Below are 11,563 nucleotides of genomic sequence, written 5' to 3' on the forward strand. Positions count from 1 at the left end.
CCCAGCAGCCACAGCCTCGCATCCCCTGCTGGTACCCTGACTGCAGGCCACAGCCAGACCCCATCCCAACACAACCCTCCTGCATGTGGCTGGCAGCCCCTCCTCACACCCATAGCGACTGGGGCTGGGAACCACAGGGCATCCGCGATAGCTGCAGCACCCACAGCGCCCAGTGGAAGAGCAGCAGCATCACCCAGCTCACAACCAGCGTCCCCCAGGTCACTCTCAGGCTCTGCAGAGAGCAGCCCAAGATGTGACAGGACACTCAGACCCCATCAGCAGCCCCACGTTGCCCCTCACAGCACCCCGGACCCCCCCCAGGATGGACAACTCCGTGCCCCCGGGGAGGTTGAGACAGCAGGGAGGAGATGGTTTTTAGTACAATAAATGTTTATTGTCTTTGCCCCGAGGGCACATAGAAACGAGGCAGGACCCCCACTCCTCCCAGTGGGAGTCCCAATGAGGTTAGTCCACATGCGCTGGGGAACAGCTCTCCTATGGTACCGTTACATCAAAACGTTAAAAGCCAAAAAAAAAAAAAAACAAACCAAAACAAACCATTAAAAACTTTCAGGTTACCAACAGCCAATAATGCTAGTCATGTGTAAGACAGATGGAGTCAGGGGACAAAGGGATATGTACAGTTATCTTTAAAAGACACAGCGAGTCACTGCTATCAAGTAGTACCCAATGGGGCTCTGCCCAGGAACAGCCCCTGCTCTGCCACTGCACTGTTAGCTCACAGGGAGCTGGCAAAACAGGGAGGGGACAACCAGAACTGCAGCCCAGAGGTCCCAGGGCAGCCCACACCAAAATGAACCACCACAAAGGGCCTCAATCAGCCCACGTTGGCTCCTCCTGGCTCCTTTGCTGCACCCTGGCTTAGCCCGGAGCTCTGGCAATGCGGGCATGGTGGCAGGGATGTGTCCCCTATTGGCACAGCCAGCTCCAGTCCTTAAAGCTCTCCAGGGAATTTGTGGCTACCCCAGAGCTGTCCTGCACGTAACAGGGGAACCTGCCCCAGGGAGCAGGACTGCCAAAAAGAGCCAACAAGCCAACATGCATCGCAGCAAATCCAAGCTGGAACAGAGGTGGCAAGCTGAGCCGCGTCTCTGCCCTTAAGGTAACTTACAAAATGCAAAGCAAAAGAAAGCCAGCAGGGTCAAGACATCCCTATCCCACACCCCTTGGCATAGAGAAGGTGGTGGGGTCACTAGTGGTTGGTACTGCATTGCTACGGGATGAGGGAGCTGCTCTGGGACAACCCCAGTCCCAGGGTGCGCTCCAGTCAAAGGAACCCAGATATGGTCCCTGTCCGTGGCAAAAAACCACCTCAAGCAGGTGCAGGTGGAAAGGGAGAGGTGAACAACCTCCAGCCTTCCAGGAGAGCCACAGTCAGTCCAGGAAAGCATCCCATAAGGCAGAAAGACGTGAGAGTGAGCAGAAGCTGCCAGGGAAGAGAGCGCAGGGAGCATGGATCCCATGGCCGGAGCTCATCTGCAGCCCCTCGCCCACCAAGGGGCTCTGGGTGTCTTTGGTTTCCATCGGGGGATGCCAGTGGCTTTTTCTCCTCCCTCGAGCTGCAGGACGAGCTGCTAGGCTGGGAACTCGGTGTGCTGGGGCCGGAGGTGCTCGTCGGTGACGGACAGGTAGGTGGCTCGCATGCTTGGGGAGTACTGCAGGAGAAGGCAGGGTGAGCACAGCCAGAGCCCCCCAGCAAACACCCACATCCCTCCCAGCCCAGCATCACTGCTAGCAAAGAGAAAGCCTGAGGATGGATGGGAAAATTGCTTCCTATTGATATTAATCCCTATTAACCTGGGTCTCTCCAGCCTCTGCCCCAGCTGGAAGTTGGGAGAGTTGCCAGACAAAACCTCCAGCTCTGATAATGGAGCACAATTCAATTTCTACAGCACTTTGCTGGAGGGAGGAGCACCCTGACTTGGCATTAAGGAAGATTATTCTGAGTTTGTTATTTCGGACTACAAAAGTCCTTCCTTAGGGATCTGAATCCTGGTTAAATTCAACCACTCAGGGTGGGGAGAAGCGCTCAAATTAATCCCTGTGTTCATCCACCCCCCCAAGAGCAGCCCTCCAGCTGTGAGGGCTGTGCAATCGGATTAAAGCCTCCACGCTTTCACCTGATTGCAAAAACTGTCCCCAGCAGAAGAGAGCATGGGGACCTCAACCATCACAGCAGTGCCACAGCTGTCACCCTGTTCCTATGGCAGCCCCACAGTGGCAGCCCTGCAAGGGGTGAGCTGGGATGGGGAGGAATGAGTCCTTGGGGTGCAGGCATGGAAACAGATAGATGCTGTTAGAAGAGGGAGAAAAACTGCACAGAGAAGGGATGGGGATGGAGACCACTTCCAGCCCCCTGGCACAGGCAGGCTGCAAACTGAACGTGGCCCTGTCCCTCCCCAGCCCTCCACGCTCTGCCCAGGAGCAAAGAAGCCCCAGAGAAGAAAGGATGGAGGGAGCTACAAGGGTGGAAGTGAGGACAGGAGCCCAGGGACAAGAATTGGGGAGGATGAAGCAACTGAACTTACTCTTGATGGGCAACTTAGCTCCAAAATAATTGATGCAAAACAAAACAAAAAGAAATAAAATAAAGCGGGCATTAACAGGCAGGGTGGGTTTAAATAAACAGCAGAGGCAGGGGGGGAGGGGATGTGAGCACGCATGGATTACTGCACAAAGTGTCCTTTGAAATTCTTGGGATGAGTTAGAAAAAAAAAAAAGAGAAAAGTAAAGCAGACAGAAAGAGAACTATTTTGGTCTCCTCCAAGCACGTGGTTGGTGACCTCTCCCTGTAGCCCTCATGGGCTGGTGAGGAACTGGGTTAGTGAGATGGGGAGCTGTGATCTGCAGGCAGATCCGGCACAAGAGGAGGGAGCCCTGCCCCACTGCACAGCCCCATGGGGGCTCCCAGCACCCGACGCCCACAGTCACAAGAAGGATTTGGCCTCGGCTGCCCACCGTACCGTGGGAGGGGGGGAGCCCCTGCCGATCAGCGGCACGTTCTCGTAGCGCGGGTTCCCTCCGAAGAGCACCGCTTCGTTCCTGCACGGAGAAAGAGATGCTTAGTGGGGTAAAGCCCCCAGCGCAGCATCCCCTGGGTGTGGGGAACCCCTGGGTGGGCTCACATGTACTCGGAGACTGGGGCATTGGAGATGGTCTGTGCCGGGGGGTGCAGGCTGCTCTGGCTGCCCAGGCTGCTGCTGTAGCTGCAGAAGCTGCGGAGCTGGCCCCGCACTGGGTGGTGGGCAGCAATGCGCCGTGCCTGCGGGTTGAAGGGGTCTTCCTCATCGATGTCATCGTAGTCCTGCTCCCTGCAGGGCATCGAGGTGCCTGTTATCATCAGCTCCAGGAACAAAAAGCAAGGGAGGGGTCCATGCTGCCCCCACCTGCCTGCCAGGTGCCTCCAGGCACGCGCTGCAGCACAGACCATGGTGGAAAAGGAGGCGGCCACCAGCAGGGAGAAGAGCACCAGGTAGAGCAGCCCCTCCACACCATCGTAGCAGATGCCAATGAGAGCATCCAGGTAGTCCTGCAGCAATGGGATGGGGGAGGGATAGAGGCTTGGGGGACCCTGGAGGCTGCGTGGCTGTGTCCTGGCCCCCCCTCACCTTGTGCAGACCGCGGCAGTCCAGCAGGGCCGTGAGCTGATGCAGGCTGGTCTCTGAGGTGTTGAGCAGTTGCTGGACCCCCAGGAGGTCTTTCTGTGGAGAACAGAAGGGTGAGAACAGATGGGAACAGGGGACCAAACCCCACTCCCTCCACCCCATACCTCAGCCATTGGGAAGAGAGGCAGGGCAAACTGGATCAAGCCTTGGGTCTGCATCTGCATGGTGGTGAGTGAGCGCTGGAAGACGGTAAGAGCCTGCAAGAGGCAGCGGGGGGGGTCAGAGCTGGGTGGCCACCCCCCACCCCAAGGATCCCATCCCCCCGTACCTGCTGGAAGGGACTGCTCAGGCTCTGCTCACAGTACAGATAATAGTGAACAATCTCTGTGAAGTAAAACGGAGATGTCAGTGTGAGCACCACAGAGAGCAGCATAGGGAGAGTCAGAGCATGGAGCACGGCTCCCCTGAGCCCCCACCATCACGTTTTAGGGAGCACTAGGGCTCTCTACCTGCACTGATCTCGCTCTCTGTCTGGTTCATGATGAACTTATCCGGGGCCACACAGAAGTCACTGGTGCCCTGTGGGGATGAGACAGAGCACAGTGGGGTTGGGACGGCACTCAGCAGCCCCACAGCCACGCCACGGCCCCCACTCACCACCGCTGCAGCCGTGTCCACAGCCATGGAGCACCAGCTGAGGATGAGGGTCAGGAGCCCACAGCACAGCATCCTGCAGGGAGAGGGATGAGCACGACAGGATGGCACCACGGGGGCAGCCCCATCCCAGCCCTGGGTGGGCACTCACATGGTGAGGAGGCAGCGGGAGCGTTTGGCCAGCCCCAGGCAGGCCAGCAGGCAGACGGTGAGAACAAGGATAAAGAAGAGGAGGTAGGACAGCCACCTGGGTGCAGAGGAAGGCCTCTGTCAGTTTAGTCTCCCCAGCACCCCAGGGTGGGGAATGCTCAGAATTCTGTCCCATCTCACCGGTAGTACTCCACATAGGAGACGTTGGCAGCCAGAGCAGTCAGGTCGTCACTGACACCATGCCAGCTAGGCAGCCCTGAGAGCTGCAGCACGATGTTGCCTGACAGCTGCTGCAGGAACTTGAGGGTCTGCAGGTAGTCAGCCCGTGCTGCCAGCACTTCGGTCAGCTGCTCCAGGTGCTGCTCCAGGGCCACCTGCAGCTGCTGTGTGGTGCTTGCCACCTGGGGATGAGGCACAGGGGGGATGAGGGTGGCTCGAAAGGGGCTTGGGGTTCCCCTGCGGTGCAGACAGCGAGTGATGCCTGGCTCAGAACAAGGTTCAAGGTGTCCTGCTGCCCTCTCCAGCCTTGGCCGCTCCATGAATGAGAGTTAGTGTGGAGAGGGGTGGGGAGGGGGGATAACCCTACCCTTTGGGCAGATATCTGCAACCCCAACTCAAGGGATGCAGCAGGGAAGGGCAGCTGAGGCACAGTGGGGACAGCCCCGTCACGGATAACACAGCACAAAGGCCCCATTCTGCAGGGCTGACGTCAGCCTCCTGTGCTCAGCTCAGCCCGGCTGCCCCAGGGGGCTCAGCCCAGCCCCGTGGCATGGCTGGGGAGGGTCCCTTGCAGCCCCCCCCTCCTGCATGGGAACATCAGTCCCATTTCAGGCGGATTTTCAGTGCTTTCTGCCCTGGGAGACACTGGCTTTGCAAGGAAAATCTATGAGCGTGCAGCAGCAGAGCAGCACCCAGGGGCACAGGGGAGGGGGGTCTCACAGCCCTACCAGTGTGTCGATGCCAGTCAGGGTGTGGTTAGCGTTGTCCAGGGCGTAGAGCAGCTGGTAAATCCCATCGTTGGTCTCACTGTTCCCATAGAAGCCGATACCAACAGCCGTGCTGGGGGCAGACAGAGGACCCGGGTTAGAGAAAGGGGAAATGCTCACCCCAAGGCCCCAAGGCAGCGCTTAGCTTTGGGGATGGGGACAGCACTGCAGTGGGGACCTGCTCTGATCTGGTGACCGTGGCTTGGGGACACCCAGGGATAGCACTGCAATGGGGATGCGCTCTGACTCGGTGATACCCAAGCCCAGAACTGCTCCGTGGGCTGGGCACTGGATCCTGCCAGACCCGGAGAGATCAAGGCAAAGCAGATTAGGGGAATGAGCTGGAAAACACCCACTGCTGACAAGCAGCACAGTGGGCAAAGCAGCAGGGATGCGCTCGACCCCAGCACGTGCCTGTGGCCACACCAATAAAAATGACAAACACCAACCCATCCGCTCCAATTTGGTCTCAGCCCAAGATCCCGCTGCATTCAGAGCCCTTGGGGGCTGCGAGCGCCACGTCCCTGTGCTCTGCCTTAGGACTGGGGAGAGATCATGGGACAGGTGCAGGGAGCTCAGCAGGGACATTTGCTGCGCAGCCCAGGCAGACAGTGAGCCTTTGTCTGCTGCACGACGAAAGGGAACCGCGTGCTGCTCCCAGGGGCTCAAAGGGGGGGGGAAACAAGAGAAGGGGTGGACAGGGCAAAGCGCTGCTGCCCCTCGCCTAATTGCTGCAGCCACAATTAATGGTGGTCACAATCCACAATTAAGGGCGGCTACAACGAAGCGCGGCCGCTCCGGGCTGCCAGCTGGGTCACAGCACCGCCTGCCATCTGCCACGGGCTGGGATTAGCGACTGCTGGGATTAGTGGGAGGGTGGTAAAGGGATGGGGATGAGACCCCGGGGCTGTCCTGGTGTGGTGCGGGCATGGAAGTGATGTGCAGCAGCACGGGACACGGTGTCAGCACCCCTCACCAGCAGACAAGCCCGGCGGTGACAGCCATCCAGGTGACACAGCAGGAGCGGGGCCGCTTGGCGTCGGGCTCCTGGTCCCGCTTGCAGCAGCAGAAGCAGATCAGGTAGATGGTGAGGAAGAGGAGGTTGATGCCGAGACAGACGGCGGACACCAAGCCGAAGAAAAGCAGCGACTGCGGAGGGAAAGGGGACGCCGTGCGGCTCGCAGAGCGATTCGCGGAAGAGGCGCTGGGGGGTGCTGGGCGGCGGGGCTTCCCACGGGACGGTCACAAGGGGAAAGAGGAAGCGGCGCCCGTTCGCGTCCCCGTTCCCGCGGCGCAGGGTGGGTGCGGAGCCGGGAAGGCATTGCCGTGTTCGGGCAGTGCCCGGGATGCTCAGCGCAGGGTCCGCACAGCGCTCTATCGGGGGGGGGGTTCGCATAGCGCTGCCCCGCACCGGGATCCGCTGCAGTTGCGGTTCGGCGGTACCGGGAACCGGGGGTACCGGAGGTACCAGGATTCACGGCGGGGCCCAAACGTGCCCTCCCCGGAAAGAAGAGCGCTTTGTGCCGGCAGCAGGAGGGGTGAAAGCGGTCACTGCAAGGAGCGGGTGCTTCTTTGTGTCGGTGCGCGAACCCTCCAGCGCGGAGCGCACCCCCCAAAAGCCCGCTGCAGAATGAGCGTCGGGAGCGCGGGGGGATGGAGGACCCGAGCCCAGGGAAGGGGGGGCGCGAAGCGCAGCGCGGGGTCCGTACCTGCTGGTAGTCGGGGTCCCGCGGGTGGAAAGCGGCTGGCACGGGCTGCAGGCGCAAGCCGCGGTGGGGCAGCCCGTGCAGCCAGGCCGCCCACCAGGGCGCCAGGTAATCGGCGCGGGCGGGCGGCATGGCTGGGCCGGGTCGGGCCGGGGCCGCTGATGGCGGGGGGCAACGCGCCGCCACGCCGCGCTCCGCCCACCGGGCCACGCCCCCCTCCGAGTGACCACGCCCACTTCTGAGACCACGCCCTCCTCCTGGCCACGCCCCCTCGGAAAGCGCGAGCCGCGTGCTGCCCCGCGCCGTGCGGCTCTTTGCTCCCCGGCGTTTGGTCGAGATGCCTGGATCGCCCCGTCCGGCTGCAGGCTCAGCGCCCCGATGGAGATGCAGGAATCTCCGTTCTTTGTTGGAGGGTTGGAACAGGATAAAGGCCCCTTCCAGCTCAAAGGATTCTGTTCTCTCCTTGCGTTGAAGCACCGCACCCTTCACCTTGCTGCACTGCACCCCCTGCGCTTCCCGATAAAAGGATCACTGAATCCTATCGCTTTGCTCCTTACATCAGGGAACTGTACCCTAACGATACGAGGGTGCTGCATCCCATCACCTCAGTGCTAGAGGCATCCCTCCATCTCCTGTAAGAGCGTTGCTGCCCCCATAAGCAAACTGTACCCTAATGGGGTGACAGGGGGACACACCGCCATCCTCTTGTAGAGCCACTCACCAGACTCTGTCACAAGGGCTGAGTTTCAGCTCAGCATCAGCATTGAGGATGTTCCCACCCACCCCGGTCACCCCAGGGAGGCTCCTGCTGCAGCAGTGCCCCAAAACTGCTCCATCCCAGCTGCCCCAGCAAACAGCAGCTGAGCACACGCTGGGCATCCCTCACATCCACTCTGGAAAGACACCATGCTTTGTACATCCTCCTGCAGGGTTACGTTGATGAACACATCTACTTTCCACTCCATGCTGCCACCACAAATCCCTGGCAAAATACCATTCCCTGCCAAGAAGTTTTACTCTTTATGGCTCTTCTCTCAAGCATGTGTTATTAATACCCACCGCTCCAGGTACAGCAAGCTGCACCTAAATCAGGAACAGGGTGAGAAAACAAAGTGACTGAGGATCATTTTGTCTATTGCAAAAATCTTCCAATAGAAAACTGTTTCCCTCTCCCCAGAGGCAGTGCACTGCAAAGGGCTGGGAGCTGGTCTGGAGCTGACCCTGAGTCCAGGCAGTGTGTGGGTGCACCCAGCACAGCTCACATTCACTGGGCCCCAGAAGACTTCAGGGAACATTGCACCAGGGAAGGTGATGGGGAACCACAATAGCAGACAAACCAGCCACTCTCTGCCAGCCTAAGGAGCTCTGAGCTTTCCTGCAGCCCTGCTGGGAGGCTCACCCTGAATTAATGCCAGCAAAAGCTACAGCTGAGCAGCCTTCTGCTCTGGCACGCAGTCTCACCGGGCAGCTGCCAGCTGGATGGGTGGAGGAGGCCCAACACTTAGGATGTGAAAGCAGAGCATGTGGCAGCTGACAGGACGCTCCATTCACATGCACAGAGCAACTGCCTCAGCCCCCTCGGGTGCCCCTCACTGCAAGCTCTGCTGGGGCACAGACTGAAACCAGCTCCTGAAGCACCAGGCTGTGAGCTGGCACACTGGGGTAGCTGGTCCAGGCTATGCGTGGCAGAAGCCATCCCTTCTAGGGCAGTCAGAGGAACACACGTGGCTTCAGCATGGTGCCGTTTGGAAAGGACAAGCCTGACACCTGGAAACAGTTCCAATTTTTATTGTAATAAACGTGGAGAAATCTAGGTGCAAACAGTTCATTTCAGCTCCTTCACAGCCAAACCTAGGGAGGAGAAAAAGACAAAAAAATGTTTGAAACGTGGCTCATCGCCTGGTCTGTCTGGCCAGCAGAGCAGCATCTGCCCTTGTGCAGGAGACACGCAGCTGCAGCTTATTGCTGGCTTTGCAGAGGGCCGGGGCAGCTCCCCTTGCCTGCCAGCACAGGCTGCAGCTGTGCAAAGAGCAGCCAGAGCCCCACAGCTCCCAGGCACTTATCAACACTCAGAAGTTTGAGCAGCATTTGCTCAGGCAACTCACAGACTGCACCTCCTGCCCCCCTTCCATGCTGAGCTCAGCTGTGCTCCAGCACAAGAACCCAGACGCAGGCTGGTCCCTGGGAGGCCCTGCTGGTGATACCTGGAGGCAGGGACTGTTTCAGCTTCTCTGCCTTCTCCTTGTCTGTGATGACCAAGGTGTAAAGGTAGCGGCTGCAGCGCACCTTGAACTTCACATTGTCCTTGTTCTTCTTGATCTTGACGGCTGCAGGATTAAGGAAGTTGTTACTGGGATGGCAGCGACCCCACATGTTCCCTTTTATGAACCACGTCCATTTTCTGCGAAAGCACAAATCCTACATATCCCAAAGCAAGCGTGGAGACCTTTGTGTCTCATAGCAGATATTTACAAGTAGCATCAGAAGTGTACAGCATCACAAACTCTCAACAGAGCACTGAAGTGCACAACAGACTTATTTCGTGTAATCCTCTGCATCTGCACAGCAGCTCTGACCCCTGCAATGAGTCTGCAGGCAGTTCTTCATCTCCTTTACAGCCATGCAGGGCTGTTTTATCTGAGCAGCTTGCTCACAGCTGTGGTCAGTTGCTCTCCTTTCCCACTGCACAGCCCTGGCAGCTCAGTATAACAAGCTGTAGAGCTGCTGCCAAGTCTAGAATGTGTTGAAAGGTACTGAAATGCTTTGTAAGCAGCTGTCAGCAAATATAATAGCAGTGCACACTGAACTTTCCCTCTCTCGCCCACACCACTGAGTTAACAAAACATTTCCAGAATTAAAGCACCTCATCCCCATGACAGCTACATCCACATACAGGAAAAAATAAAGGAAAACTCCTCTCACGTTGTTAAATACTGAGACAAAATATTCCAGCTTTCCAATTATAATTATCTTTGTGTTCGCAACAATAGAAAACTTGAGTTTAAGCGTGATTCACTTGTCAGGTGTCGCAGAGCTTTAACAGAACAACATCTTTTAGCTTGTCAATGATTTACTAAGTCACAGACAGGCTAATATTTGCAAATAGCTTCCCACCAGTTGCAACTTGGGTTTGGCAAAAACACTCATGAGTGAACAGCAGCGGAAGAAACCCAAGTGAGTGAGCACCCAGCCCTGACCAGCTCATCCCTGGGACTGCACCTCCTCCCCTGCAGCTCCTCTGCAGCCAGGATAGCTTTGCAAAACCTGTTGCAAATGCCACTGGTGTTGCACGCAGACACAGCCTCAGCGCACTGAGTCCCTCAGCACTTCCACAGCACGGAGCTGCTCGGCCCAATGGGTGACACAGGCCTGCAGCTCCCCTCAGGGGGGGAACTGCTGAAGCACACCCTTACTCCTCCCCTAAAGCAGTTTCAGCACTCACACTTTGCATCCTTCCTCCTGGCTGTCAGCAGAAAGTCTTTGATCTCCTCAATCTTGCGAGGCTGAAAGATGAAACACAGTCAGCATGGACAAAGACGAGAGCTGATACCCTGTATTCTGCCTTTGGTGCAGCCATTCAGCTGGGGCTCAGCCCAGACCCCCAAGTGCACCCCCAAAGACAGGAGCAGCTCTCTCCCCACCCTCCCCTCACCACGAAGGGGAAAACTCCTCACTCTGCACACACACAGACCCAAAGAACAATGGAGATTTCCCTACTGGACCCCACAGCCACAAGGAACCAGACAACCTCCACCCACGGACTGAGGGAAGCCCCACAACACGTCTGCGAGCCCCCACCCGCTCCCCCACGAGCCCCCTCCTCACCATGACTCCAGTCCGGGCTCAGCTCGTTCCAACCTGCGGGAGGAACAGGCCAAGATGGCGTCAGCGCATCATCCTCACGGCCCCAGCGGCCACCCCACGCCTGCCATCAACCCCCCCGACTCCCCACCGCTCGCCCTGTATCCCCCGAGCCCGCCCAGCCCCACACGGCCTCGGATGACGGCGGATTCCACACGACCCCACCGCGCGCTCACCGCTACAGCTCTCGGCTACAGAGAGCGGAAAGGGGAGGACGCACTTCCGCTTCCGGGACGCTCCCTCCCGCCCCGCCCTTCGCAGCGCGCTACGGCGCGGGCGGAGGGACAAAAAGCAGTGGGGAGAACGCGGAGCGGCGCTGCGCTGAGTTGTTGGGTGCTGCACCCCGCGGGCTCTGCGGATCTTGTTGGCGGCTGCTGCTACGCTGTGAACAGTAGGAATGCCGTGACCTCGCGATCGGTGCTTGCTGAAGGAGCTCCGGCCCTACGAATCCGCCCAGCCCCGTGGTTCGCAATCTGTAGCCCCGCGGCTCTCAGCCCTCGGCCCGCCCCAGGAGCTGAGTGCAATGCAGCCTCCTGGCCACAAGAGGGAGCCGTAGCCATGCGCAAAATCCTCCAAAGCG

General features: G+C 58.6%; 2 protein-coding genes across 2 annotated transcripts; both read right to left on the bottom strand.

Annotated features, from left to right (window-relative positions):
* Nucleotides 1-372: 372 nt before the first annotated feature.
* On the bottom strand, nucleotides 373-7,254 carry TTYH2 (tweety family member 2). Its single transcript, XM_042865158.1, has 14 exons — nucleotides 7,126-7,254; nucleotides 6,393-6,565; nucleotides 5,378-5,489; nucleotides 4,611-4,831; nucleotides 4,432-4,527; nucleotides 4,284-4,356; nucleotides 4,136-4,205; nucleotides 3,955-4,010; nucleotides 3,791-3,883; nucleotides 3,630-3,722; nucleotides 3,408-3,550; nucleotides 3,147-3,332; nucleotides 2,985-3,063; nucleotides 373-1,676 (listed from the first exon to the last, which is right to left on the bottom strand). The coding sequence occupies exons 1-14, from the start codon at nucleotides 7,252-7,254 to the stop codon at nucleotides 1,596-1,598; spliced, it is 1,605 nt and encodes a 534-aa protein (XP_042721092.1). The 3' UTR covers nucleotides 373-1,595.
* Nucleotides 7,255-8,894: 1,640 nt separating this feature from the next.
* RPL38 (ribosomal protein L38) lies at nucleotides 8,895-11,236 on the bottom strand. Its single transcript, XM_042865199.1, has 5 exons — nucleotides 11,160-11,236; nucleotides 10,948-10,980; nucleotides 10,565-10,625; nucleotides 9,327-9,449; nucleotides 8,895-8,973 (listed from the first exon to the last, which is right to left on the bottom strand). The coding sequence occupies exons 2-5, from the start codon at nucleotides 10,948-10,950 to the stop codon at nucleotides 8,948-8,950; spliced, it is 213 nt and encodes a 70-aa protein (XP_042721133.1). The 5' UTR covers nucleotides 10,951-10,980; nucleotides 11,160-11,236; the 3' UTR covers nucleotides 8,895-8,947.
* Between the last annotated feature and the right edge of the window lie 327 nt (nucleotides 11,237-11,563).

This window comes from Lagopus leucura, unplaced genomic scaffold (assembly GCF_019238085.1).
Source record: "Lagopus leucura isolate 7727_CA_CO unplaced genomic scaffold, USGS_WTPT01 Super-Scaffold_797, whole genome shotgun sequence".
Lineage (NCBI taxonomy): Eukaryota > Metazoa > Chordata > Aves > Galliformes > Phasianidae > Lagopus > Lagopus leucura.

What these genes read in the sequence shown, in the direction of transcription:
- RPL38 (XM_042865199.1), bottom strand. An exon ending in CAGGAGGAAGGATGCAAAGT is followed by an intron (nt 9,450 to 10,564) that starts GTGAGTGCTGAA and finishes TTAATCCTGCAG; the next exon opens with CCGTCAAGATCAAGAAGAAC. An exon ending in GAAACAGTCCCTGCCTCCAG is followed by an intron (nt 8,974 to 9,326) that starts GTATCACCAGCA and finishes TCTCCTCCCTAG; the next exon opens with GTTTGGCTGTGAAGGAGCTG.
- TTYH2 (XM_042865158.1), bottom strand. Translation starts at nt 7,254, where the DNA reads ATGCCGCCCGCCCGCGCCGATTACCTGGCGCCCTGGTGGGCGGCCTGG. An exon ending in ACCGCCGGGCTTGTCTGCTG is followed by an intron (nt 5,490 to 6,392) that starts GTGAGGGGTGCT and finishes GTCTGCCCCCAG; the next exon opens with CACGGCTGTTGGTATCGGCT. An exon ending in TCCCGCTGCCTCCTCACCAT is followed by an intron (nt 4,357 to 4,431) that starts GTGAGTGCCCAC and finishes CTCTCCCTGCAG; the next exon opens with GATGCTGTGCTGTGGGCTCC.